General features: G+C 40.5%; 2 protein-coding genes across 8 annotated transcripts in view; one reads left to right on the plus strand and one right to left on the minus strand.

Moving 5' to 3' along the window:
* Positions 1-13918, plus strand: part of SPIRE1 (spire type actin nucleation factor 1) — a 199600-nt gene extending 185682 nt beyond the window's left edge. For 3 of the 5 annotated variants that reach the window (XM_078435445.2, XM_078435446.2, XM_078435447.2), the window contains 7 exons: positions 529-671; positions 2942-3115; positions 7391-7528; positions 8123-8193; positions 8731-8758; positions 8854-8990; positions 10510-13918. In XM_078435445.2, coding sequence (XP_078291571.1) covers positions 529-671; positions 2942-3115; positions 7391-7528; positions 8123-8193; positions 8731-8758; positions 8854-8990; positions 10510-10768 — 950 coding nt within the window. In that variant the 3' untranslated portion in view covers positions 10769-13918. The remainder of the gene's footprint in view (positions 1-528; positions 672-2941; positions 3116-7390; positions 7529-8122; positions 8194-8730; positions 8759-8853; positions 8991-10509) is intronic. The other 2 variants (XM_078435448.2, XM_078435449.2) reach the window with 1 other exon arrangement.
* Positions 13870-26021, minus strand: part of PRELID3A (PRELI domain containing 3A) — a 38106-nt gene continuing 25954 nt past the window's right edge. Inside the window, exons 6-7 of one of the 3 annotated variants that reach the window (XM_078435459.2) lie at positions 22920-23036; positions 13870-13982 (exon numbers count right to left, since the gene is read on the minus strand). In XM_078435459.2, coding sequence (XP_078291585.2) covers positions 22953-23036 — 84 coding nt within the window. In that variant the 3' untranslated portion in view covers positions 13870-13982; positions 22920-22952. Of the gene's footprint in view, positions 13983-19966; positions 23037-26021 lie in introns of those variants that run through there. The other 2 variants (XM_078435458.2, XM_078435457.2) reach the window with 2 other exon arrangements.

Below are 26021 nucleotides of genomic sequence, written 5' to 3' on the forward strand. Positions count from 1 at the left end.
AGAGCTTGATTTAAATCTAAGGACAGAATGTCTTGATAAATATTTTAAAAGGAAGAGTTTTTATATTTTATCTTTAAAAAGAAGAATATAAAAGGTCAGTACACTTGAGAATTTTGGTATGATGTGGTAGCCTTTTTTGGACACACAGAGAATACATGTTTTTACATATTTTACATGCCTGAGACTGTAAAATTTTGTTGTATATAATGTTAAGGCATTTGTATGTACAGATCTGAGACTATAATTGTGCTTTTATGATATATTTGAATGACTATTAAAAATACAAATATTTTTTCTTTTTTCTTTCTATATCTGTAGGAAAGTTCATCTTGCAAAGATTTTTCTATAACAGTCCTCATAGTATCCCCATAAGAACTTCTAATCTTACTAAAACCCTCTAACAAATATTTCATCTTTGAATACAATGTTTGTGACAAATGACAAAGGGTGTTCTGTCAGAAATTGAAAATCTAAGACTTGTTACTTGTAAGAAAGTTCATTTCAGTTTGGTTAATTTCATTTCTTTAGAGCCTCCGAAATTCTTGCCCATATCATCAACACCCCAGCCAGAGAGACGGCAGCCACCCCAGAGACGACATTCCATTGAAAAGGAAACACCCACTAATGTAAGACAGTTTTTGCCACCCTCCAAGCAGAGCTCCCGATCTCTTGTAAGTAACTGGAAAACTGCGTAGTAACTTAAGGATCAGTTAGAGACCTGGAATAATTAGCTTTCTTAAGACAACGATTAGGAGAAAAAAAATCTTCCAAATTTTAAAAATGATCTTTAAATAGCTTTATTTGTTTTTAATATCTAAAGAAAACCAATTCTGACAGTAACCTAAATGAAATTTGACCATTCCTTGTTCATTTAAAGTAGTTTTTTTTTCCCCAGAAGACTTATCAATGGTTGAAAGCATGTATTATTAGTAAAGAAATGCCTTCTTCTTTTCAAAGGGAATTAGTCCACTTAAAAATTGTTAAAATTCATCAAAAAGTTAGCAAAGTCTGACTAAAGTACACTATTTTATTGAGGCAGAAGTATAAGGGGAGAATTTTGATCCATTACAAGCCATTGTACATTGTTTTCAAGTATGTTTTATGATCTTGGAACCAAAGCTGCTATTTGCACTGGATGATGATTTTGCTATTTTCCTGAGACTTCTAGGTTGGTGTAGTGGCTTTGATTCCCAGGACAATGGAAGTAATACGTAGGGCACTGCCAGAAAGAAGTAACAGACCCTCTAACTAAAAGAGGTCTGCAAAGATTCTTTTGTAGTCCACTTGACTTAAGAAATATTTGCAGGTGAGATGAAGGCTTCAATCAGTAATTCTACCAGCAACCTAATATCTAATGTTTTCTCAGAAATTCATGAATAAAAAGCACTGGAATATGCCTTGTCTATATTTCAGTCCATATTTTTAGGCTGTCTTGAATTATCAAGGGTTCAAATAAAGCAATAACTGATTTCCCTCCCTCAAAGTAGAGGAAGATAGTATGGTTCTTATGAAGATACCAAGTTTGAACAGAGCTTTCAAGCACTGAAATTTGATCAGTCATCTCTGTTCCTAAAAAGCTCAATTAAGGAACTAATGATTGTGTGTCAGTTCTTGATAGAATTCCTCTAACTCCTAAATAATCACTGAAACATTGATTAAGTATAGCCTCACCAGTAGTTTATCAGCAGAAAAACAGAACTCTTAACCAGACAGGTTGAAACTTTAAAGTCCAAAGACTTTTGTTTATGTGAACAACTTAAATGTATATAAGAGATCGCGAGTCCAATAATCAAGAGGTTCTTCTCTTCAGCCAACTTTTCTCTTAGAAGCCAGTTTATCATTCAGCTGTGTACCTTGTGATCATATGACACCATTGTTGGTGTTAAATTTTAAAATTATCACTGTGGAAGAACTATCAGATCAGTTAAAAGGAATTTCAGCTAGTAAGAGAAATTTTGAATGGAATAGAAGAAATACCATAGAATTAATAGAAGAAAGACCATCAGCCGAAATCAAGGACCCAGAAGTGTATTTCCTGACAAAGGGGGACTCTTAGTGTGTGGTAGGTCAGGCTGTGAGTTGTTTTTTATGGACAAGCAGAGCAAGACAAAATTTATCTGCAGTCACAGAGAAGAGTCTCAGTGAAAGGCAGTGGGAAAGCACTTCGGTCAGCACTGGATGGCTCAGGTTCTATAGGGAACCACAGCTCACAGGAAGGGCCTCTGGGTGCCAGCTGAGACAAAGTAACCTCCAGTCAGAGTAGTGACTGGTCTCATTAATAGCTTATCTTGAGAAATCCATAATCACACTTGTCTTGTGGTAGTGCTGTCTAGCTTGGTAAGTACTTTAAAAGTATGACCATTAATTTAAACTTTAGCTATATTAAAACAAGGAATCCTTTTGTATTTATAATCCTTACACTGAAAATGGCAGAAATGTCTTTGTTGGTATTCATTTTTATTTTTATTGTATCTCCCTCTGTTTTCTTAGGATGTTTAAAATGTAATTTTTTTTTCATCACTTGGTCAAATGATTGAGGACGATGGCCCATCTAAGTAAAAGGAGACTTGTCTTTCAGTACCTTCCCCAGTGTGCTGCATGCTCCCCACTGCCCCCAGAGGTGGTTGCCTCTGTCCTGCCTCCTGGTGAGCCCTGTTCAGGGGGCCACTAAGTTAGAAACATCTTCAGTCTCTGGTTTGTGAATTCTGAGATTCCCTAGGAATGACTTCATGGTATGATTACTAATTTGCACATATGGAAGCAGACGTTGGTGTGGACACACACATGTGGAATCTACTGTTAACATCCTCTGTGGTGTTTTTGTTTTGTTTTGTTTTTCTTTCATGCTCTGTAACCACTATTTTTAGGTCACTCATGTTCAGCATTATTTTCTCCTTTTCTTTCCCCCTGCCATTTTCTTTTTCCCTTATCTGTTGTTCAGGTTCCTAGGATAACCAGTGTATGGCCAAGGACGCCTTTCCGACCACTTTTTTCTACCATACAAACAGCTTCTCTGCTCAGCTCTCATCCTTTTGAAGCAGCCATGTTTGGGGTAGCAGGGGCTATGTATTATCTATGTGAGAGAGCTTTTACCAGCAGGTGGAAATCCTCAAAGGTTGGCCTCTTTCTGCTGGTTCTGGGGATTATTTTACTCTATCTCTTTGACAGTGATACCTCAGCTACTGCACTCTGAACAATTAACAGCTTAGATGGGCACTTTGCTTCTGATCGTTGATTCCAGTCTTTTGTAGGATGCATAGATTACACCATGATCTCAGTTGAGAGGAAAATGACCTTGAAAGGACAACAAACTCAAAATGCAGCATCGGATTAGAGGGACCTGTGAGTGACCCAGTTATACGGAAGGAAGAATGCCGTCTCCTCTCCATGTGCAGGGGCACTCAGATAGCCTGTGGGTGCTTGCCTCCCAGGGTCTTCCCGCCATCGGATCGGCATTTGCTCCCTCATTCAGCTGGCAGAGCAACAGCCTGCCAGGCCATGTAGCCACAGGGGACTCCCCCACAACCCATGGAACCATGTCATTTCTCGTTTCCCACACACCCCGCCATGAGCTGAGAGGGGCTGTGCACCTGTAGCCCATGCCTGCCCTGGGCTCCAAGAACCTTCTTCCCCACACCATTCGTACAGCTGCATTGTGTTTGTCAGAGTGTGGCATGGTGTTTAGGACAACCCACTTCTCCTAGAAGTTTTAAGTTTTCCTTTTATTGATGCGGTTATTTTAAATATTTTAAATAAGGGTGCATTTTATTATTGTTTTTTAGGTTTTCATACAGAATTATTTTTTAAAGAAAATCCAATACTTTCCAAACTCCAGTGAAATAAAAAGCCCTCAAACTATGCCCAAGCTTCCCCTGCCCCCAGAGTAGCATGTGCTGCTGACTAGTGTTCGCAGCTGCCTGGTCTGTTCTGCTTCATATAGGGTCCTGGCTCTGTGAGGTCCTTTATTTACTAAACATATCCTTGACAAATGAACCAGCAGCTGGTTTCTTTGTTATTCTTTATTACTCATTTCGGTTTGGAAAAGAGACTCTGAATGTAAATGAAATACAACAAATTCCTTTCTCTTCTTATTTGTCATGAAATAGAGGCTAGATCTCTATTCTTTTTCCCATTTTAGATCTTGGCCCTTTGGGCAGTACATGGTCAGGTGCACGGATGGCATTTTAATTCCTGTCACTCTTACTGCTGCTATTACTGGAGATCTGCTGACATTTTTATACATTTTTTTAATTTGTTTTATTTTTTGTTTTTTTTTTAATTTACATCCAAATTAGTTAGCATATAGTGCAACAATGATTTCAGGAGTAGATTCTTTAGTGCCCCGTACCCATTTAGCCCATCCCCCTTCCCACAACCTCTCCCATAACCCTCAGTTTGTTCTCCATATTTATGAGTCTCTTCTGTTTTGTCCCCCTCCCTGTTTTTATATTATTTTTGTTTGACATTTTTATTTTTATTATCAATACTCCCCAGACAGAGATATCTGTATACTAAGTCTACATATTACTGTGGGCAAACAGTTCACTTTGACTTTTAAAATTGAACCTGAAAAAAGAGAAGAGTAATTGAACTTAATAGGTGCTATTTTAATTTAAATCTGCCTTTGATTTATTAAAAACTCAAAACAGCAATGGTCATTTTGGATAATTTTCAAATATCTGCTACTTACAAAGTTTTTGCTAATTAAGAATACTATATAAAATATAACTATTCCCATTCTTTCTGTGGCTCAGTAACCAGAGTATACATTATGTTCTCTAATTTCTGTGCTCCCTAACTCTGACCCTTCTGGATGGTAAATGTAACGAGAATATTCAACACAAACTCAGCCATTTTAGTGACATACATCAAAAGTAAGTTCTAAAGGCTCATCTCCCCCTATAGCATATTGTAATCTTTATTAAAACTCTTTCAGATTGAGCTTCCCTTTCCTAAATTTAGGAGTGAGATTGAGGCACAGAGAAGCAAGAGGATTTTAGAAGTCCCATGTCTGGCTGTGACAATGAGCTCTGGGCATGTGGAGGAATGACCGAGGGCTCTCACTCACTGTTAAAGCCCCAAATGCTCCTCACATTTTGGAGCTTTAATATCTCCGCAAGATCTGTTAAAGTTAAGGCTTAATTTGGCATTGGGGATGTTTAATTTTTTTGCCAATTGAAAAAAAATAATGAAAACTATTCTAGTAACTGTTTATTATTTTCTTTCATGTTGCATTAAAGTTTTGTTGTCCTTGGGAAAGCACCAGAATTAAAACATTAGCATTTGACCTGATGGAAATTATTTTACTAAACAGTAATCTGCCTGAAAGTTAGAGAAAGAACAAGAACACCCACAAAATACAGTTTCTTATTATGTCTTACGAAGTACTGGATTTGCATATGGTTCAAAGCAGTAAGTTGAAAGTATGCTTGACTAAGCCCTTTTGTGATTTAAGACTGAGAAGAGGGAAGTAGAGCCTGTCAGGTCTATTATGTGTGTTAGGATCTCCCTGCAAATAAAAAGGATTCCCATCTACCGGAAATGTTTACCATCCCAGGCATCCCAGTTGTTAAGTTAATTAAATTGGCACTATTTGCCATCTTCCCATAGCAGCAAATCTCAGGTATTGATTCTCTGATTAGTTACTAGATTCATACATTATTTTGTTCCACCTCAGCAGTTTTGTCACATGGTTAACTATCAGAAAATGCACAAAAATCATACTCAGCAAATGAATAAAAAAGACCATAGGAAACTTCTTATGAAATATGTTAAAAGCTGAGAAAAGCCATCATTCAGACATGTGCAGCCGACAATACCTATCTCCTGCAGAACTGTAGTGGCCTAACCTTCACACGGGCAGTGCATTGTTCCTACTTGACACTAAGCTGTTTTCTCAGGGTGGAAGAAAACTGAGTGGATATTGGACACCAATTTAATCCTGTTATGTTTGAAAACTTTTCCCATCGAAAGAGAAAATTATGTGATTGTGATTTTTTAAAAAATATTTTAGACTAGCAAATGATACAGTCTTCCTGAACAGACTACCTTCCCACCCTCTGGATACAGCTTAGTATCCTCTTAAACATTCCTCTTAAAAATTCAACTGCAGGATTTTTTTCCAAAACATTTTTAAGCAAATTTAAAGTTAGCCTGACCAGACATGATTTTGTATTGATTGTTAGTAAGAAGCAGTTCTTCAAACTACTTTTTTTTTAGTAAATGCTAATGTTTATCAAGTTTGCAACCTAGATTTGTTTTTGTTTTTTCTGATTGAAAGACAGAACTGAATGTTAAAACTCCATAAACTGACTGCATTCAGAGTCATGTGCTTTCTCATTTGGTTTGTTCGATTCCAGAATGCCTGTGAGCAATGCTATTGTGTGTGTGTGGGAGTGAATTATAATGTGTTTGCACTGAGAACATTAAGTCTCAGTGTCCCTACACCACAATGGCCCCTGTGAAGCCTGGCAGGGTGAGAATGCACAAGACCGTTCTGTCTTTCTATTAGATCCACCAATCAAACACAGGGCCGGATGGGGAGCAGATGGGGGTGAGGCTCTTTATTCAGTGGGATCAGTTACATCAACATCTTCCTCAGCTGTTTTTAGGGAAGCCATTACCATAAGACAGCCGGCATAAATATTTATTGTGAAATTCTTAAGATTTTCTCCACATCTTTCCAGTGCTGATTGTACATTCAGCAGTTGTTTAAAAGTAATAACAGAAATCTAGAGAACCGTGGTGCAGCCTGTAGAGGTTGCTTTTTGGCTGGAAACTGCACCAGTAGTTACATGTTACAGTTCTGCTCATACCATTAGGATTTTTCTCAATGTGCTGATGTAACTTACCACTAAATAATGCTTCTCAGTATAAATTACTAACCACCTCCTTTTGGCTATTCTGGGTACCACAAACCAGTTTTCTAAATAGTACCAATGTTGTAGATTTGTTATTTAAGTATTAGCATATAGTATGCAAATAACAGGAAGCAATGTCTTTGCAGAATTGTAGGAGAAAACAGATGTCAATTTGTTTTAGAACAAGAAAATGTTCTTTCAAGATTTCATTACACAGATACATAGCTCTGCTTAATGAAATAGAAACTTGAGGCAAAATATGTACTCAAATGTGAGGAACTTTCCTTTCCTGGAAATTTCTATAGGTTATAATGTTTGACATGGTCCCCGGAAGTTTTCTGCCATCTGTTGTCTTAGTGTAATTAGAAATTATGTGGTCCCCAGAGTAAGCCAGCTCTGTTCCAGTGTTCATTGGGAAACCTCTTTTCTTCTCTGGAGCTACTAACCAGGTGTCTGATCTGAAGGGAAACTGTGCAGTGCCAGAAAAGTGGGGTGGGAGTTTCTTATTCATGTGGAATTTTGAATTTCAGGAGGAATTCTGCTATCCAGTGGAATGCCTAGCTCTTACTGTGGAGGAAGTGATGCATATTCGTCAGGTCCTGGTGAAGGCAGAGCTGGAAAAATACCAACAGTATAAAGATGTCTACACCGCCCTGAAAAAAGGAAAGGTAGAGCTGTTTAAAGTTGGTTGATAAGTAGGGTTAGAGGAATGGTGAGTCCCAGGCCTGGTCTCCTGAGGGAGTGGTCTGCTGGCAGCCAGATGGCACAGGACTTTTAGGGGATTTCAGGAGGTAAGAGGCTTACTCTGTACTACACAGTTCCTATTCTGCTTTGCTTACAAAAGAGAGTATTTTTGTTTCTCTCTGAGAAATCAAAAACTTTGGAAGACTTAAAACAACCATAATAAATAGTGGCATGCCTTCATAAAACCATGTCTGCATTTAGTTGTTATACTTTTAAAGGATTTATAAAGAAAATACATCTGAAAAATGGAAGAGACTGTTTCAGAACCTTCTTCAGATTGATTCCATGATGATGAGCCTCTGAGAGCTATAGCCTTTTATTACCTTTTAAAAGTGGAATTATAAGTAAATAGCCAAATTATAATTCTTACAGAGCCAAACTTGAAAACAGGGTTTCTGAATTCTCTTTTTCCTTCTGTCTGCTAAAGGTCCCTAATATGTAAAAGTATATTTAGACATGTAAATTAGGAAATTAACTGTTGGCAATGCTCTTCTCTCCCTTTAAATTTGTATTTTTAGCTCTGCTTTTGTTGCCGAACCAGGAGATTTTCCTTCTTCACCTGGTCTTATACCTGTCAGTTCTGTAAGAGGTAAGGTTTTTTGTAATTGATGTAAATAAATACTACTTACTTTCACTGTTTAGTCATTTTTCCACACAGGAACAGTATTAGAAATTACCCCAGTTTGTTATCACATTGTATTGTGCTTGTGGGTTAATAATACTCATTTCTTCAAAGAGTAGAGCAAACAGTTACTTAGTGTTATAGCTGGAAAATGTTTCTCCGCATGTACTTCTTTTACATAACTAAGGTGATCCTAATAATCATATGTCTTGTTTAAACACAAAAAGTAGATGTGATTGTCACGTGATCCTTCCCTAGATAGACAAGTAAGAAAATCCCAGACAGATGAGAGTTGATCCTTTTCCAGGAAACAGTGTAGGAGTTCAGTTTCACAGATTGTCTCCTTGGCAATCCACGGTTGTATCAGTCCGTTACATTCTGGTGGAAGAACCAGAGAGTTTTTGCAGTTTGTTATAGAAATTCACAACCGCACAGCCATTGACTTCTCTGACTCTCCGGTCTCATCACATCAATGCTGAGTAACACTTCTGATTTTGTGTACAGGCCCGTGTGTTCACAGTGTTGCAAAAAGGTAAGCTAAGCTTGGCAAAATTATAACTTGTGTTAATTTTAAGGAGTCCACCTCTTTAACAGTACTGCTCACTCTGGTTTCATTTGGGATAATAGATGCGGCTGCCCTCTAAACCATACTCCACTCTTCCCATCTTTTCATTGGGACCTTCTACCTTGCAAAGAGGGGAAAGTTGCATGAGGCCAGAAAAACCCCCCACTGGCCACCATCGGCCACTCCGGAGCATTGCCAGGTGAGTAAGACACCTGAGACTTTACTCTGTAAAGGAAGAACGTTCCTTTTGAGAACCAGTGACAAAGTAGGGTTTGGGCTCAGGGTGCTTTAGGTTGGGTGGTTGGTTTTTAATATAGTCTTGACTTGCGCACAAATCTTCAAAATTTCCCAAAGGTAACTTGTCAAGGGATAATAGCTAGCTACTTGAAGCGTACTTGAATGTCATCATTTTTTTTCTATTTTAGAGATAAGTACTTTTGTGTGTTCTCTAAAAGTCATCTTTAAAACTGACCTTGTTTTCAGTGCAGTTGAAAACCTGCACCTGAAGTCGTCTTTCTTTCCTCCTTAGTTTTGAAAGCAAATCTGTTTAGGTCTTGGTTTCCAATGGTCTGCAAGAACTTTGGTTTATCTTCCTATTGTAAATAAGGCAGAAATAAAGCTTTATGCCAAGAGCTTTATGGCAATTAAAAAAAAAAAACCTAAATATCAGTCCCTTTGTGTTTAATGCAGGGTAAGGTTAGTGTTGGTCCTTGAGAAAGGATGGAGATCAGGCCAGCTCGGCTCACGTACTCACATACTCACAGGCCAAAAAGGTTGGGGTTTTATGCACCAGCTGCCCCCCGTCAGGGAGGGGCACTGGTGCTGAGCGCTGGGCAGCCCCACTCCTGCACACCACAGATGTGGGCGGCAAGGCAAGGCACTGCTGCCCCTGTGCTGCCCACTCTGCCCTGAGACACTGCTGCTCTGTGGCGGCCTCCAACTGTGGATCATCACCTGTGAGCTCAAGGCAACAGGACACGTTGTTGTTCCTTTCTGTACATACTCCACACCTAGGTTCCTGTTTGGTTTAACTAAAGTAGTAAACGAGTAGATGATTCCTAGTTATTTCAAAAAATTGCCCAGAACAATTACTGGGATGAGGTCTGGTGAACTCCAGCTCTCTGGAATCCAAATAATTAGTCATCCAAATGTAGAGAATTAGAGAATTATTAGGGAGGGGAAGCTGTATTTGAGAAACGCAAAAATGTTGAGAAAGCTGGTCCCTAGATAACTTTTCAGGGTAAGACATATTTACCTCAGCTTACTGTAATCTGCCCCACCATCTACAGTTAACTAATGTTCATCAACCCTGACACAGGGCCACTGGAGAAAGAACTTGAAGTTCCTTCTGAATCACCCAGAGGACGTTAGCAACATGTAATTTGTTTCATTTTCGTTGTTAAAGTCCACTAGACGTCATGTATGTTAATCAGGTGAATACTCTGAATGTCTTTTTTTTCCAAAAATTCTAGAAGGGACACTAAGAGTTTTCAGTATTATTATTTCTTAATAAAGCATGTTTCCTGGTTTCTTTTTTAAAAAAATATTTTGAATTTTATCCCCAATTAGAAATTCTTCCTTTGGAAGGACATGAGGTGACTCACCCATTCGGTAAAATGTTTTGGCAGCAAATTTACCTTTTTTGCACCTAGTTGCTCAGTATTGCAAGAGAACTGTGAGTAATGATACTGGATTCAGAACATTTTGTTTTGTTCCAGGTTCTCCTCAAAATCTAAGTCTGTGGACAAATCAGATGAAGAACTACAGTTTCCCAAAGAGTTGATGGAGGACTGGAGTACTATGGAGGTGTGCGTAGACTGCAAAAAGTTCATTTCGGAAATCATCAGTTCGAGCCGGCGCAGCCTGGTGTTGGCCAACAAAAGAGCACGATTAAAAAGGAAAACACAGTCTTTCTATATGTCCTCACCGGGCCCCTCGGAATACTGCCCTTCAGAGAGGACTATCAATGAAATCTGAGCCTGTGCCTTTCGGTTGCTTTGTGTTCAGAGTCGGCACTAGCGCGGGAGAAACACTGAGCTGCACTGTCTCCTTGCCGCGGTCTTAGTTAATAGGCTTGAATTCGCATTAGATCAGGTTTTTGCTGCATCACGTTGTTCCACAGACTGAATGCTGTGTTCATATCGATTGATGGTATGTGACAGGTCAGCCGATTGCTCCTTTGCACTGAGAGATAACAATAGTTTGAAACTTGCTTGTGTGTGTGTGTGTGTGTGTGTGTGTGTGTGTGTGTGTGTATTTGGAGGCCAGAAACTTTTTCCTTAGTTCAGTTCCTTACTGTTCCTCAGATAATTTCCTGACTAAGGCAAAAAGCTTCTCACGTGGGAAATCAGCCTCACAAAGGCATCGATGTTAGCACAGTCCTAAGCAGTAAGTCATATTGGCATTTCCACCTGACAGTGTTCCTATCTAATGTACATAGTGACCAGGCCCCGCCACACACCAGGTACCTGGAGTCGGGGCCAGGCTGCTCATCATCTCATGGCACAAAACCTGGAAGGATTTGTTCATACTGTCAAACTGACTTTAAATTATTGTTGCTCTGAGATAAAGACTCCGAGGGACTTCACGCCTGCATTCTAGTGCAAAACATCTGGATAAGCCGTACACCCAAGTGGGTGACCGTTTTCCTCCAAGCTGCTGTGTTTGCCCCAGTGCAATGGATCAGTGTCTCCTGAGTGGGTGACAGGTTTTCATTCCCTTTCTTGAATGTATTATGGTTACTTGTAGTTTTGCAACAGAGGTCTAAGAATTAAAGTTTTGTGGGAGTTTCAGGAGAAAGGAACGCCAAAAGTCTGTCAAGAAGTTGAGTGTGTTTTGGGTAACTATGGGGAGGGTTGTGACCGCACAGGGTGCCAGCTATTGCCGCGCCACGGGGACTGAGCTGGAGCTCTTCCGTTTTCAGCTACATTTTTCATAACTTTATAGTCTTAGCCATCACGACTAAATTAAGCCACAATTTGGTATCTAAGGTCTCAAACTGAAATTAATTTATTTTTATAAATGAATTTTAAGGGAAAAAACATTGTCTAGTTCTTTTAAAATTACAAGAAAATTAACCCACCAATAGGCTTTTTGGATGCTTTTTGCACAAGTTTTCCTTGTAAATGACTGGAGTGAGTAGGGTGGGTTTTTGATGAAGTAGGTTGGAGGATGGCATTATATACCTGAAATTTCTCTGCTTGTTTGTCCCATTCCAGGAGCTGTACTTTATTATTTTAGTATGCTTAGAAATGACCAAATTGCCATTGATGTTTGGAAAATCAGTGAATGCACATACGCAATAATTTCCTGAAAGCTATAGGACACGCCTGTAGTCAGCACTGCAACAGCACCATTACATAAGAGGCATGGCAGTCACATTTCATACCACAGCAGAGTAGAGTAACATTTCTATATTAGATTAACAGTAATACCTCAGAACTGCTCTGGTAGTAGTTTTTAATGGATTGAAATTTACAATTTAGTAAATGGCTTAAAATTACTTATACTTAACGAAATAAACTTTACCAATTGACTAAAATAATGCATGTTAACAGTTCGTCTGTGTTTGCATGTGAAAGTGGGCCACCAGAGAACCCTTGAGTTTGCAAGTGTTTAAATTATTTTAAAGACTTGTGTAAGAGATTTAAACATTATATTGGGCAAATCTAATTTATAACATTTTCCAAGGGACTATTTGGACTCTGTACCCCAGAAGGTTTGGTGGAAGCCATGCCCTTTGAGGGCCCCAGGCTTGGACCTCTAAATGACTACCAGGAAAAGGAACGGTATGTGTATACATATACAGACATGACCTACGATAGTGTGCTTTTTAAAATAATGACTAGTTTACTGCTGTTACTAAAACATAAGAAACTAAGCCCCCCAAATGAGAATTTCGTTCACATTCACAAGGCAGATATCTAGCCTCTCTCAATGTTTGGCTTCACCTCTTCAGGTTTATGATACTGTATGGGCTGATTTAGGCATGATCACTCTTACCAGAGCATTAGAATGTAAATCCTTCAGCAGCATTAACGAGGTTTGTCAAATGGATGGTATGTCTACGTGAGAGAGTTTGCAGAAAGTAGTGTAAGAAGAGGGCATGTGGCACAGTTAAACTTGCAGACGTTGAATTAACATCACTTTTTGTTGCCAAAACAATTTCTTACATTTACCCTTTCCTTACCCATGACATGTACCCATCACCTCGACTAAATTAGGTAATCTGCCGAGGGTGATTCACCAGCAGCTTGTGGAGCATGGTTGCACCATCCTTAGCCTAGTCTGACATTAGGACTGCCTCCCTCTTCTTAACTACTAAAATAACATACCATCACAGTGTTCCTTTTTTTTCCTGGTTTCCGGCCACTGGGCATTTATACCTGATCCAGCAACAACAAATTATTGGCTAGCTGGTCTCAAAAGGAGCCTGGTGTGTCTGAGAGCTCGCACGCACACTGAAGCAGCCCTTGGCGCGTCCTCCAGCACCGTCCTTTTGTCCCAGACCTCACAAGCTTGCCCTGCTGGGAGGTGGTTCCTTCCCCACGGCCTAACTTTCTACCCATGTCAGAGTGGTTAAGAATGCTTGTAAATAGTGTAATATATTTATTAATATTTGAAAGGCATTCATTCAGTGGACAATGGGAATTAACTCTCCCAGGGCAAGTAAAAATTAAGTCAAATAATTGATATGTACATTGACTTAACAGTCTTACTAGATTTCAAGTCTTAAGCCTTTCAAATTAAACCAGAAGGTTGTTATGTAGGAGTTTTAAAAATGATCTTACTTTTGAGGAAACTGTGTGATTAGCACCGTGAACTCATACCATGAATTTTTTAAGGCTTTTATTTTTCTAACTGTATTAATAAATATAGGACTGGATTTTAGGTGCCACAGAGGAGACATGGGCGTTTTAAATTATGTTGCTATTTGCTAAAGCAAAATGGCAGAAAATTTTGTTCATACAAAACTGTACACTGACTGGACTTTGACCTGGCTTCCTGTGTGTATAAAAGTCAAAGTATTGCTGGCATTCAGGGTGACATATCGGTACTAAACATTTTCCATTCAAGTCTTTTATTTTAAATAAGTTTAGGGAAAAATAAAATGGCTTTCCATCATAACTTCTGTGTTGAGTTCCTGTTGTAAAATGGTGATGTCTTTCGGTAACTAGCTGTCAGAAGTCACCTAGGTTAGAAAGGAAAGACACCTGTATCATCCACAAGTTATGATCGGTTTGAGACATACAATCTGACAAGGACCACACTAGAAAAATGTTTTTAAAAATTGAGCCACTGCCATAACTCTGCTGTGGAACCAAGAAGCTGTGACTTCTTTTTAACCCTCAACAGTACAAGAAATTAAAATTCTGTAAATAGTGTATAACGTTTTGTCATAGAAGTCACATACATGGAGACAAATTATGTATAGAAAGATAAAGCTCTTCTGTATTTTTTCTAAATAGAATTCCCCAAGGGATACATTCCTAAAATGTCCTGTGATAAGAAAATTTCCTGTTGTAGTATGTAAATTGCTTGAGGAGAAAATTAGGAAGATTAAACCCACAATGAACTTAGGGAAGTTATATTTTTATTAACTAAAGAGAGAGCATCATTGAAGATATTTACATATCTCAAATATTACCTGATAGTGAGTTTGATACTCATTTACACACACTATCCTTTTATTTGTCAGGCATATTTTAGGATCTTCCACTGAAGCTTCTCTGTGAGGTATGTGTAACAAAACACTTGTGTGGGTCCAGCTCTCTCTCCAGTGTTCACAAACTTTCTCAGTCCAAGTCAGATTCCTAGTGTTGTACCTCCTGGACCCCAGAGATACAGAAAACTTGGATACCACAAAGAGGAAAGCTTTGTGTAACCCTTAATAACTGTATCTGTCTTTTCCCTTCTCAGCTCCAGTGAAGGAAGATAGTTGTAAAGCATCATAGTCTAGCATTTTGTAATGAGAACTATTTTTAGGAAAGGGCTTGATTGCACATATGATGTGTTTAAAGACTCCAGTTCTTGTCCCTCTGCAGAATGTGCAGGTACACACACACACACAGATTCATTATAATGTTCATATAGGGTATGCTCCTTCTTCCCCCATGTTAGCCAAAGGCCCATGTCTAGAAACTTCCTTTTGTCCACCCAAAAAGTTTAGGAGCTAAGAACCTACTTAATATAAAACTCTGCCTACACTAATTAAATGTTCAGATGCATGGCATGGCAGACTGGATTTGCATTATTATTCTGGCTCATTCAACTAAAATGTCTATGATGTATAATTTATGTATTTAATTTTTTTTAAGTTTATTTTGAGGGCACACAACATGTGTGTGCACATGGGGGAGGGGCACAGAGAGAAGGAGAGAGAGAATCCCAGGCAGGCTCTGTGCTGTCATCCCAGAGCCCAACTCGGGGCTCAATCTCACAACTGTTAGATCATGACCTGAGCAGAAATCAAGAGTCAGGCGCTTAGTTGAGCCACCCAGGCACCCCAATGTATAATTTACGCATGTAGAATAGATGTTAACTGTGGCAAAAAAAAAAATCTGCAATTCTCTTTCTACTGTTGGATTTTGATGCTGGCAGCAAAACCCAAGCCACTTCAGCATTATTGAAGCAATGTAAATAAAAGAGCTTCAGAACTGACAAGACATGGCTCTTGAAAAGTGGGGCATCAAAAGTTCCTTTTAAAGATCCTCTGGATGTTTAAACTTATGCCATGTTCAACACAACTCCGTGCTCAGATTTCTTGTGCTGCCCAGAGGCCCTGGCCCCATGGGTCCTGCACTGGGAGCATTCTCACAAGCTGCACTAAGGAATCTCATTGTCTATGGACTGAAATAAGGCAGGGAACTCCCTCACCTTGGGTGTGGCTGGCAAGGAGGGACCACCTTGAGCAAGCTTGCTCACTTCAAGTTTGCCCTCCCATATATTCTTTGCTTTGGCGTTCCCTTGCGTCTGTCAGTCCCTTCCCCTAGGGTGACACAGCAGAGGACATCACATCCCAGTTCCTCCCAGGAGCAGCAGTATTCAGACTAGTGGAAATGCCAAAGATGAATTGAGAATTTCTGTAGAGCCAAACTGAATATCAAGTTCCTAAGCAAACATGGTGTAAAAGCTGTAGGGAAGCATGTGGGAGAAATGGAAGGAACAGCAAGGCTCCACACAGGTATATCTGAACAACGTAGCCACTGCTGTGTAGGGCCAATGGTGTAAACAAAACCCAGAATAACTTCTACTTTTAAAAGGAAGAAATTTTGATCTTAGACATCCCAAAGAGAGAAGGAAGCCTAAGAAGATTCCAGCTTACCCACCAAGGAAAGGGAACATGATGAGAGAAAAAGCCTCAAGTCTTCCTAGCACAGTATCAAGGTCATTTCAGAAGTCAGATTCACAGAATATAAATTTGGACTGGCACTGTGGGCATAACACAGCAGGCATCCTGCCTCCATGTGACTCCCAGGACAGCCTAAAATATTCCTCCAGGTGTAGCCAATGGTAGACACACTTCCTTCTCAGTAAGAACAGGACCTTACTCTGTTCCAAAATGGGATTTGCTAGGGAAAGGATTTTTCAGGATGAGCTTTCGTCCCGATAATGGAAAAAAACTAGTCTGTAGTCAGCAAAGCAAGTTCTTTCAGCGGTACCTGGTTTCAAGTATTTGAAATGACTCTAACTTTACTGTGCTCCGGCCTGACAGCAGAACAGCCATCTGACATGGCGAAAGTTCCTTACCATTTCTGGATTTTATTTTCTTACAATTTAAAGCAAGGGTGTTAGATGAGGTGATCTCTAAGGTCAGTTTTATCCAGGAGAGGCACTCAACACACTGGATCAATCAGTACCACATAGGTATCAACCAGTAAACAGCGGAGGGCCTGAGCCAACCGTAACAAGAAATTGAGAAAAGCCTTTGTGCATCCAAGCCAGCCCTTTCACTAAAGTGAAGGCTGAAATGATGATACTCTCCAAGCAATATTTCTGTGTTTATGACAAACCTGATGATACAATATTACAGGTTTATGACAAACCTGTGATATAATACACAAATGCAAGAAAAAGCACAAAGTATGCTGCATTTATTTGAAACTTGGGGAGGCAAAGACAAAAAAAAATCAACTTTACCAATTACTATAAAGAATCTGAGTCCTTGTGTGTGTCAGTTGTAACTCAATCTAAAAAAATTCCTCAGTAGATCTCCCAAAATGTAGAAGAAAAATTTCGGAAAGACAAGTTGATATATATTTTAAACACACACACACAAAAACAGCGTTTTACATCTAACAACATCTGGTTACTGAAAGTTCATCTCCCAACCCTATGCAACAGGAAGACCTCGTCAGACCTGGCAAGTCTTTGTTCCCACAATGTGGTGTGTTTTCCTGTCAGAGATGTAAAGAGAACCAGGCAGCTATATGGGCAACTAACCACATATAACAGACCATCTTCATTTCTTTAAGAGGCAGCAAACAAACAACTCTTGTTATCCAGCTTGGTCAAAGAGCCAGTTACCACAACTACAGGGAGTCCCCCAATATATATACTTCCCAGTGTAGTAATGGGATCCCCAGCCAAGAAGCTTGTCTCTTTGGCCCTCTCAGCGCTGTAGACCCCATCCCTGCCGGGCTCTCTTCTCCACCAAATTTGAACTCTACTAGTGACTTTCAGAGCTCGAAGTGATCCAAGAAGGCATTCGATCCTCACTCACTCCAGCCAATGGCAAGCTCTTGGCTCTGTTTAAACATGTTCAGGATCAGGGAGACACTTATTTCTGTAAAGTTCTATCTTTGAACAGCTCTAATAGTTGGGAAGTTCAGCCATGTAATTTAGTCCTATTGTTTACCCCTTGGTTCTGTCTTGTGTGGCTCTACAGAATGTGCCTACTCTCCCAAGTGGCTGCCTTAAATAGCCTCTTAATTTTCCTGTCTCCCTGCTACAGTTCCTACTTCTCCCTCCTCTCTTCTGCATTTTTTTCTCCATTGCACTTAGCACCTAACACCCTACTAAACTGTTCCCTGAAGACAAGGATCTCTGTCAGATTTCTTCACTGCCATATCCCCAGTTTCTGGAAAAATGCCTGGCATGTAACAGATGCTGAATAAATATTTGCGGAGTGGATTTACTAACGAATTAGCAGGTTCAGTATGGAAATGAGAAAAAGAAATACAAAGTTGGAACCATCAACATGTCTTCAAAATAATCAATGCAGTTTTAATCTGTGCTCTTTAACAGACAACTGCCACGTATAGCCCCTTTGTCTTTCCTCAAAGTCAACAAATCACTGCAGCCCTAAAGTAACTAATTAGAATAGAGAAGCTTGAGGCGGTAGCTCACACCATCAACATGGTTGACTTGGAGCTTCAGAAACCCTACTTGCCAATCTGGGTTTTCTACCTGACTCCTACATGGCACTCACTACACATTCCTCTCTGGGCTCTCTTCTAGAGCTCCTGGGTGGAGCCACCATGCACAGCCCTGCCTCCCTGACCCAGCTTTTTCCCACTAACAGGTGGATGTACAGATGTATAGAGACCCTAGAGACCTATAATTGAAGCTACTACTTAAATGCAAGGGGTATATTTATCAGTACTGAGTTTGTACTCATTAACTTTTTTACCACTTGCCTCTTTTACATTATGGGAGTTAACTGTTACTAGTAATCATTTTGATAAAAGTGTATGTGCCAACTGGACTGAAATTTTAAAAATATTAAACTATAGTTGCCCCTTGAACAATATGGGTTTGAACTGTGTGGAACCTCTTAACGTGGATTTTTTTTTCTTCTTCATAAATACAGTAAAGTACTGTATTTTTTCTTGATTTTAATATTTTCTTTAGCTTACTATATTGTGAGAATACAGTATAGAATATATGTATATATATACATATATATGTTTAATATGTGTTAATTGTTGATCAATAGTAGACGATTAGTAGTTAAGTTTGGGGGGAGTCAAAAGTTATATGGGGATTTTTGACTGGGGGGCGTTAGTGACTCTAACTCCTGCATTGTTCAAGGGTCAACTGTATTTCAAATTTCTCGTATTGAAACAATTTGGTCAATAAAAGGGAATAAGGAAAGCTATGAAGATAAGCATTATGATATTAGATATTCTGTGCTATGTTACTATTAACACATAATTTAAAAAACATTTTGCTGATTTTCAGTAGCTACCAGTTATTCAGCACATACCCTATATCAGATACTGTGCTAAACACCCTCAGCCACATTATCTCCCTGAATACTCAACTGTGAAGTAGGTACCATAAATACCTTCTCTCACAGATGAGAAACAGGAATAACAAGGTTGTCATATGCCTGAGGTCAAACCACTAGCCCAGCATCCAGCCTGAGGTCTAACTCCTAAGCTGTGCTTATAGCCCTGCTACATTTCCAGCATTTCTTATTAGCTGCTAGGATTCTAACTTCAGTCCTCACATCACCAAACCACTTATGAATGCCGGAACTGTGTGTGCAAAGCAGAACATCTGATCTAGGCTCCTAAGGAACTGTAAACTGGTCAAATATGTGAACAGTTTAAAAAAGTGATCCAAGGCAGCATAAATGTCTAGGAATATATAGTAAGCTGTAAGCTGGTATTAGTCAAGGACACATTCATGGAAGCTGATTTTATTATCTTAAAAATTTTTTGTTTATTTTTGAGAGACACAAAGGGTGAGTGGGGGAGGGGGCAGAGAGAGAGGGAGACACAGAATCTGAAGCAGGCTCCAGGCTCTGAGATGTCAGCACAGAGCCCAACGCGGGGCTCAAACTCACAGATTGTGAGATCGTGACCTGAGCTGAAGTCAGATGCTTAACCAACTGACAACCACCCAGGAGTCCTGAAAGCTGATTTTAAAGTGGGTTCAGCGGGGAGAGAGGATCTAATATTGTCCATAGTGCAACCTGATGCCCACCTGCATCAGAGTCATCTGGGCCAATGCCTAGGCCTTGGGTTGGACTTTTTCCAAAAAGGAATGAGACACCTCTGTAGCTCTTTAAATGAAGGAAAATTATGATGAGATTATTTTGGAATAATCTGACAAGAAGTGAAACTGAAGGAAAGGGGGACAAGTTAGAAAGTGATTGTACAAATTTAATATAAAGTGAAGATTAGCTTCCTGTTGCTACATAACAAATTAACCCCAAGACACTGTGGCTTGAAACAGAAAACATTTATTATCTCACAAGTTTCCGTGGTCAGAAAATCAGGAGCAGCTTTAGCTGGGTGATTCTGGCCGGGCATCTCAGAGGTTGCAGTCAAGACATCAGCTGGGCCTGTAGTTAGCTCATGGCTTCCCTGGGGCTAGAAGATCTGCTTCCAAGATGGCTCCCTCTCACAGCTCCTAACCACATGGACCTCCCTGTTGGGCTCCTCCAGCATCTCATGACATGGCAGCTGGCTTGCCCCAGAGCAGGTGATGCACGAACAAGCAAGGTACAAGTCACAGCGTCTCTTATGACCTGGCCTGGGAAGTCACAGAGCATCGTGGAGTATTCTGCAGTTTCCCACTGGTCACACACTACTCAGTGTGGGAAGAGACCACCCATAGACATGGCCACTAGGAGGCAGCCTCCTTGGGGGCTGTCTTGGAAGCTGGCCACACCACATGATAAGACCTAAAGCAGACTTCGACAGGGAAATGAGAAGACACAGAATTGATCTGAGACCTTTTAAAGGAATGTTTGGTTTGCATATGGCTACAGAAAGGGCCAGAGAAATAAGTCTTAAATAACTCAGGTTTTGTACTTGGCAAATGGAAGCAGCACTACTTAGAAATGAGGGAGCAGAAAGTTTGATGAAAGGGAACAAATTTAGTTTGATTTATGTTGATTAAGAGATGCAGTGGAATCTCTAAGAAAGGGGTTGGCTTTAAGCGCCAGATAGTAAGTCTTAGGTCTGGTGGGCTTCATATGGTCTCTGCTGCATACTCTTCTATGTGGGGGGGTTTTATTTGCAACTCTTTAAAAATGCAAAAACCATGCTTAGCTCATAGACTATAGTCTGCCAACCCTGCCCTAAGCAGACTGTCCTATAATAGGTGAAGAGAAGCCTAGACAATGGTGAGCAGTGAAGGACAGAAATCTAAATCAGTCCTTAGTTGTACTCATTAATGTCTTACCACTTGCCTCATGGACAGTTACTTCTTTACGAGTGAAGATAAAAGTTAAAACATGCCCTCGCTTCAAAAAGTGTTCCATCAGCGAAGCCCAGTGTTCCCAATTCTAGCCTTGCCCAGTGGCGCACCCCCCCCCCCCAGGGGACTCTGGCCCAACGGCAGGCCAGCGCCAGTGGTACCAGCACTGTGGACCAAGGTGCCACGAGGCTGCACTGAGGCGCTTCACGTCTGCTCCCTGGTTCGATCCTGGAGCTGGGTTCAGTGTCTGCGTTTTATGAGGAGGAAACTGAAGCGGTATGAAGCAGTCACACGCTGCCCAGATTTACTCCTACATACCTATAATCCAACAGCTGGCTCACAAAGGGTAATCTCCTCGGCCACCAAAGTCACCCAAATAAATAACCCTACTTCCTCTTTGGATACTGAAGTTGTAACAGAACCTATGAACACCTGTTCTGAATATATTGGGCATTCACTAAGGCTCAACCATAAGGAGAGATCTGCTAGGGAAGACTATTCAGGGGGGGAGGGAAATGAAGCTTCTAACAGAGACACCCAGCAATTAACTCCTATATCAAAGCATGCCTAACCCTTAATGTGAGGACAGAAATGCTGGAGGCAAATAGTCATCTACTCTTTAGAAGCCAAAAAGCCACTGGTGCAAATCAGATACAGTTTTAACAGTTGGTTCTAATGCCACATAGGTGGAACAGTCTTCAAAGAATATTCAGTACCACCAATTTTCCTACAAAAAGGGAAACCTATTTCCAGAGAGCTCCTGGCTCTGCTTCTAGAAAGCTTGTATGGAAGTAGCTACCTAACCAGAAGACAGGTACCAATACACAGACCACAGGATCGCCTAGAGCGCTCGCAGAGCTCTGGGAAGCCCAGCTTCCAACAGGAAGCTTCTTGTTTAGCTGTAGTGCCTTCTAGTTTAGGTGAAGAGTTGACACAGTAACTGGTGTATTCAACTTTTATTCCTACCAAACTCAAAAGGCCACACTAACAGGGAGGTAACACTGCAAACTAAGGAAAGGCGGCAGGATTCTGGATTTATTTCTGTGCTTTGGGCAATAAAATAAAGCATTAGGCAAGTAATAGGACATTACCAAAATAGTTTCTCCTGATAACTCATTTCTTTTCTAAAAAAAAACTAAACTGATTGGTTTGGTTAAAACGAAAAAAGTACCCCATTTCTTGTTCAGAAACTAAAATGAAATGGGGATGCTTTGTTATTCGCTATATACATATAATTAAAAACCCATCTCCTAAATTAAATCTAGGGTCTGTCTTCAAGACAGACTGATCTTCAAGATCAGTCAGTAAATTAAGTGTGCATGCAGAACAGCTATCACATTTGTGGAATGGCCCCAAACTTGAGCGGGGGCAGGCACGGAGGCCCCACACACAGCTTGCGTTGAAAGGACGGTGTTCCACCGCCTGGAGCACTGACGCTGGATCCGAGAGCCACAGCCAGACTTGGAATATCCATGGTCTGTGATTACAACCGACTCAGGACAAAAACCCAGAGAAACTTCTATTTGAATGATGGGAGAAAGCCATTCCCTTTTACACTCTGATACCTTGGCTTCTGGGGAAGGTATATCAGAAATTTAACCTGTTTAGTAAACAAAACTTTCCATCAAATAATAATAATAAAGATAAAAGTAAAGGTAAGCTAGGGGCACCTGGCTGGCTCAGTCAGTAGAACATGCAACCCTTGATCTCAGCGCGGGAGTTCAAGTCCCACCCTGGGGGCGTGGGGGGGGGGGGGGGATGGGGCATGGAGCCTACTTAAAAAAATAAAGAAAGAAGGTAAAGGTAAGCCGTAGACCAAGATCTGGCAAATTCACTCTCTTTCCAGAGTAGCCATGCACTGATCACACATGCTTGTTCCAACAGACCAAGTGTGGAGGGAATTCGCAGCCCCACTGCCTGGGGCGGAGCGGGGGGGTTGGGGGTGGGGGTGAACGTCTGCCACCTGCTGCTGCACCTGCGTCTCCGGGTCCTGGGCTCCGCTGGTGCTTCACGCTCTGGCGCAGGAGGGGGCTGCCAGGCCCTCCAGCTCCGTGTTAAGTCGGCCAATCACCCACTCCAAGGCCTCGCGACCCTGCCGAGAGAACAGCACTGAGGAACCACCCCACCCCGCCCAGGGACGTGCCCACCTCTAAACTGGTGAGATGAAGACCGTGGCTGTTCAGGTCCCATCACGCTTATCTTCTCATACTTCTGCCAGAGGGCATCTCAGGAAATGAGGCCCCTCCAGGTGCTGGGGGTACCTACTGAACATCAATGCAACAGCAGTGATCACAGGTATTCATTGTGATGCAATACTCTGTAATTAAAGTTGAGAACATGTTCTCAAACTAAAAATCAAGGTTTAATTTCACCTGGCTTTGCCACCCAGCTTCCATGATATTTTATCATACAGAATTTGTTTTTGTGCTTATAGTGAATTCCAAATAGAAAGCATTGCACAGATCAATATTGAATCCATTCCCAGACCAAAACGAAAGTTACAAAACCAAACTATTTTATACTAAACAAATTTTGAAAATAATCACTACCACTTTCTTAATGACTATCTTAAAAATTTTTTATTTATAATAGAAAGCCTAGGAGAATAAAAAAAAACCAACACATGAATAGGCTTATTTTTATCACACTTCAATCCACCAAAAATTTGAAGTGGCTGGGTAACTGATGTTTACATGTACTTGCCCTAAAAATGCCATCTTCCTCTGAAACTACACTGGGCATCCCTGCACATTGTAGGGGAATCAAGATAATCTACATTTTCTGATACTCATCCCTGCTTCCAAATGTGGTTTCCCAACTCACAAATTTCCATGTTCCCTTTTAAAAGGACTCTATACATGACAGTTTTTACACCATTACCTCTACAAGGTTATACAGTTACACTAGGTGGAACAGAGTTACCTACAAGTGGAACAAGAGGCTGTCACTAGAGAAAGGGTTCAGTGTCTAGGCTGATACATGGGACAGAGTGCAGTTTTGCAGCAGAGTGACAGATGTTCTGCCCTGCACCCACTGCCTTTGCAAATCCAGGGTTTATCTGCAAGGAACCTGCAAATCCTTGAGGAATTAAGACGTCAGTGCTATACAGCTAAACTGCAAGAGGGAACTTTTTAAGACAATGTTGCTTAAAAATAGAAAAAAGGCACAAAACAGTATACACAGTATGGTTCCTTCTGTGTTTAATAAAAAAGGAAAACAAACCCATATATCCTTGGCATTTGCTTAAAACATTTCTGGAAACCTTTGTAAAAATCAGGAGTTAACTGGCAGAGCCCAGGAACTCTTCCTCTAAAGGGGAGGCTTTCACTCTTCAACAGAGACTCGTGTGTGTGTGTGTGTGTGTGTGTGTGTGTGTGTTTTAACTATAAACATGGATCGCTTTTATGTGTTTTTTGAGGGAATACTTTTTATAAATGCGAGCAAAACTCTGATTTCAAGATGGTGGGGAAAAAAAACCTTTGGCCCTTTGTCTGCTGAAATGTCCATAAAACTATCAGGAATAAAACGGAAACAAAACTTCAGAACCCACGGAGTCAGCACCCTCACTGCCCATAAGAAGTTGGAAGGCAGAGGCATGGGCTGTGATGCGGTAGAGGGGGTCCAACACAAGCCATTCAGAGCCCAAGGGTTGTCCAGAGAGAGGGGACACACAGGGGACAGCAAGGGACAGGCTGAAAACCATTTAACAGCCTGACTCTTAGACCCCTGGGTTCCACCCCAAAAAATAAAGGTTGAGGAGTCTTGTTGGGAGAAACTGAACCACTTCACAGAGAAGGGAATGGGGGGGGGGGCGGTGGAAAAGGCCACAGGACACCCTCAATGACCTGCAGTGAGCCCAATAGCCAGCAAGCCTCACTCCTCACCCCCACTTCAGCTTGTGTCAGGTACGTCAGCATGAAAGACACCCGAGGAAGCCTCCCATGCAAAGGGAGACAGAGGAGACACCAAGATGCAGAAGAAAGCTTCACTTAGTGTTTACCTGCAGAGAGAGGAGGGAGGACACTACATCTATGAAGCAAGAACAGGATCCCATAAGAAAAAGGAAAGAGAAATTAAAACTACAATTTGCCAAAATAAAAACTCATGAAATTCTTGGAAGATAAAGTCCAGGAAACCTCCCAAAAGGTAGAACAAAGATGAGAGAAAACAGAACAAAATTATGAGATCAATCCAATATGACCAAGAGGACTTCCAGAAAAGCAGAAGAGAGAATGGTGGGGAAATCGTCAAAGAAATCATTACCAGAACCAAAGGGACCACAAAGTTCCCAACACAATGAATTGTTTGTTTCTTTCTTTTTGATGTCTTGCTGACATACAAAAGCTTTATGTATGCATGTGTACTTGTAGGTATGTGTTTACAGCTATATATTTTCCTCTTTTTTACTGAAATGAAATTCACATAAGTTAACCATTTTCAAGCATACAATTCAGTGGTATTTAGTACATTCACACGGTTGTGCAACCACCACCTCTGTCTAGTTCCAAAGCATTTTCATCACCCCAAAAGGAAATCTCAAATGCATAAAGCAGATTCTTCCCCATTTATACCTCCCCTCTCCCCTTGGCAACAACCAATCTACTTTCAGTCTGTATGGATTATCCATGATAGATACTGCATACAAATGGAATCATATAGTATGTGGCCTTTTGCATTTGACTTCTTTTATTTAGCATAATGTTCTAGAGATTCATCCGTATTGTAGTGTGGATCAGTACTTCATTCCTTTTTATAGCTGAATAATATTCCAGCATATGTATGGACCACATTTTATGTAACCATTTATCGGTTGAAGGACATTTGAGTTTCTACTTTTTGACTATTGTGAGTAGTGCTACTGTGAACATTCATGTATAAATATGTACTTGTTTTCAATACTTTGGGGTATACAACTAGGGGTGGAGCGGCTGTACCATTTTACATTTGCAACACTATGAACAAAGCTTCTAATTTCTCCACATCTTTGCTATGCTTATTTTCCATTTAGTTTATTACAGCCATCCTAGTGGTTGTGAGTGGTTTCTGTGGGTTTGATTTGCATTTCCCTAATGAATAA

The sequence above is a fragment of the Panthera onca genome, chromosome D3, assembly GCF_046562875.1.
Source record: "Panthera onca isolate mPanOnc1 chromosome D3, mPanOnc1 haplotype 2, whole genome shotgun sequence".
NCBI classification, from domain to species: domain Eukaryota; kingdom Metazoa; phylum Chordata; class Mammalia; order Carnivora; family Felidae; genus Panthera; species Panthera onca.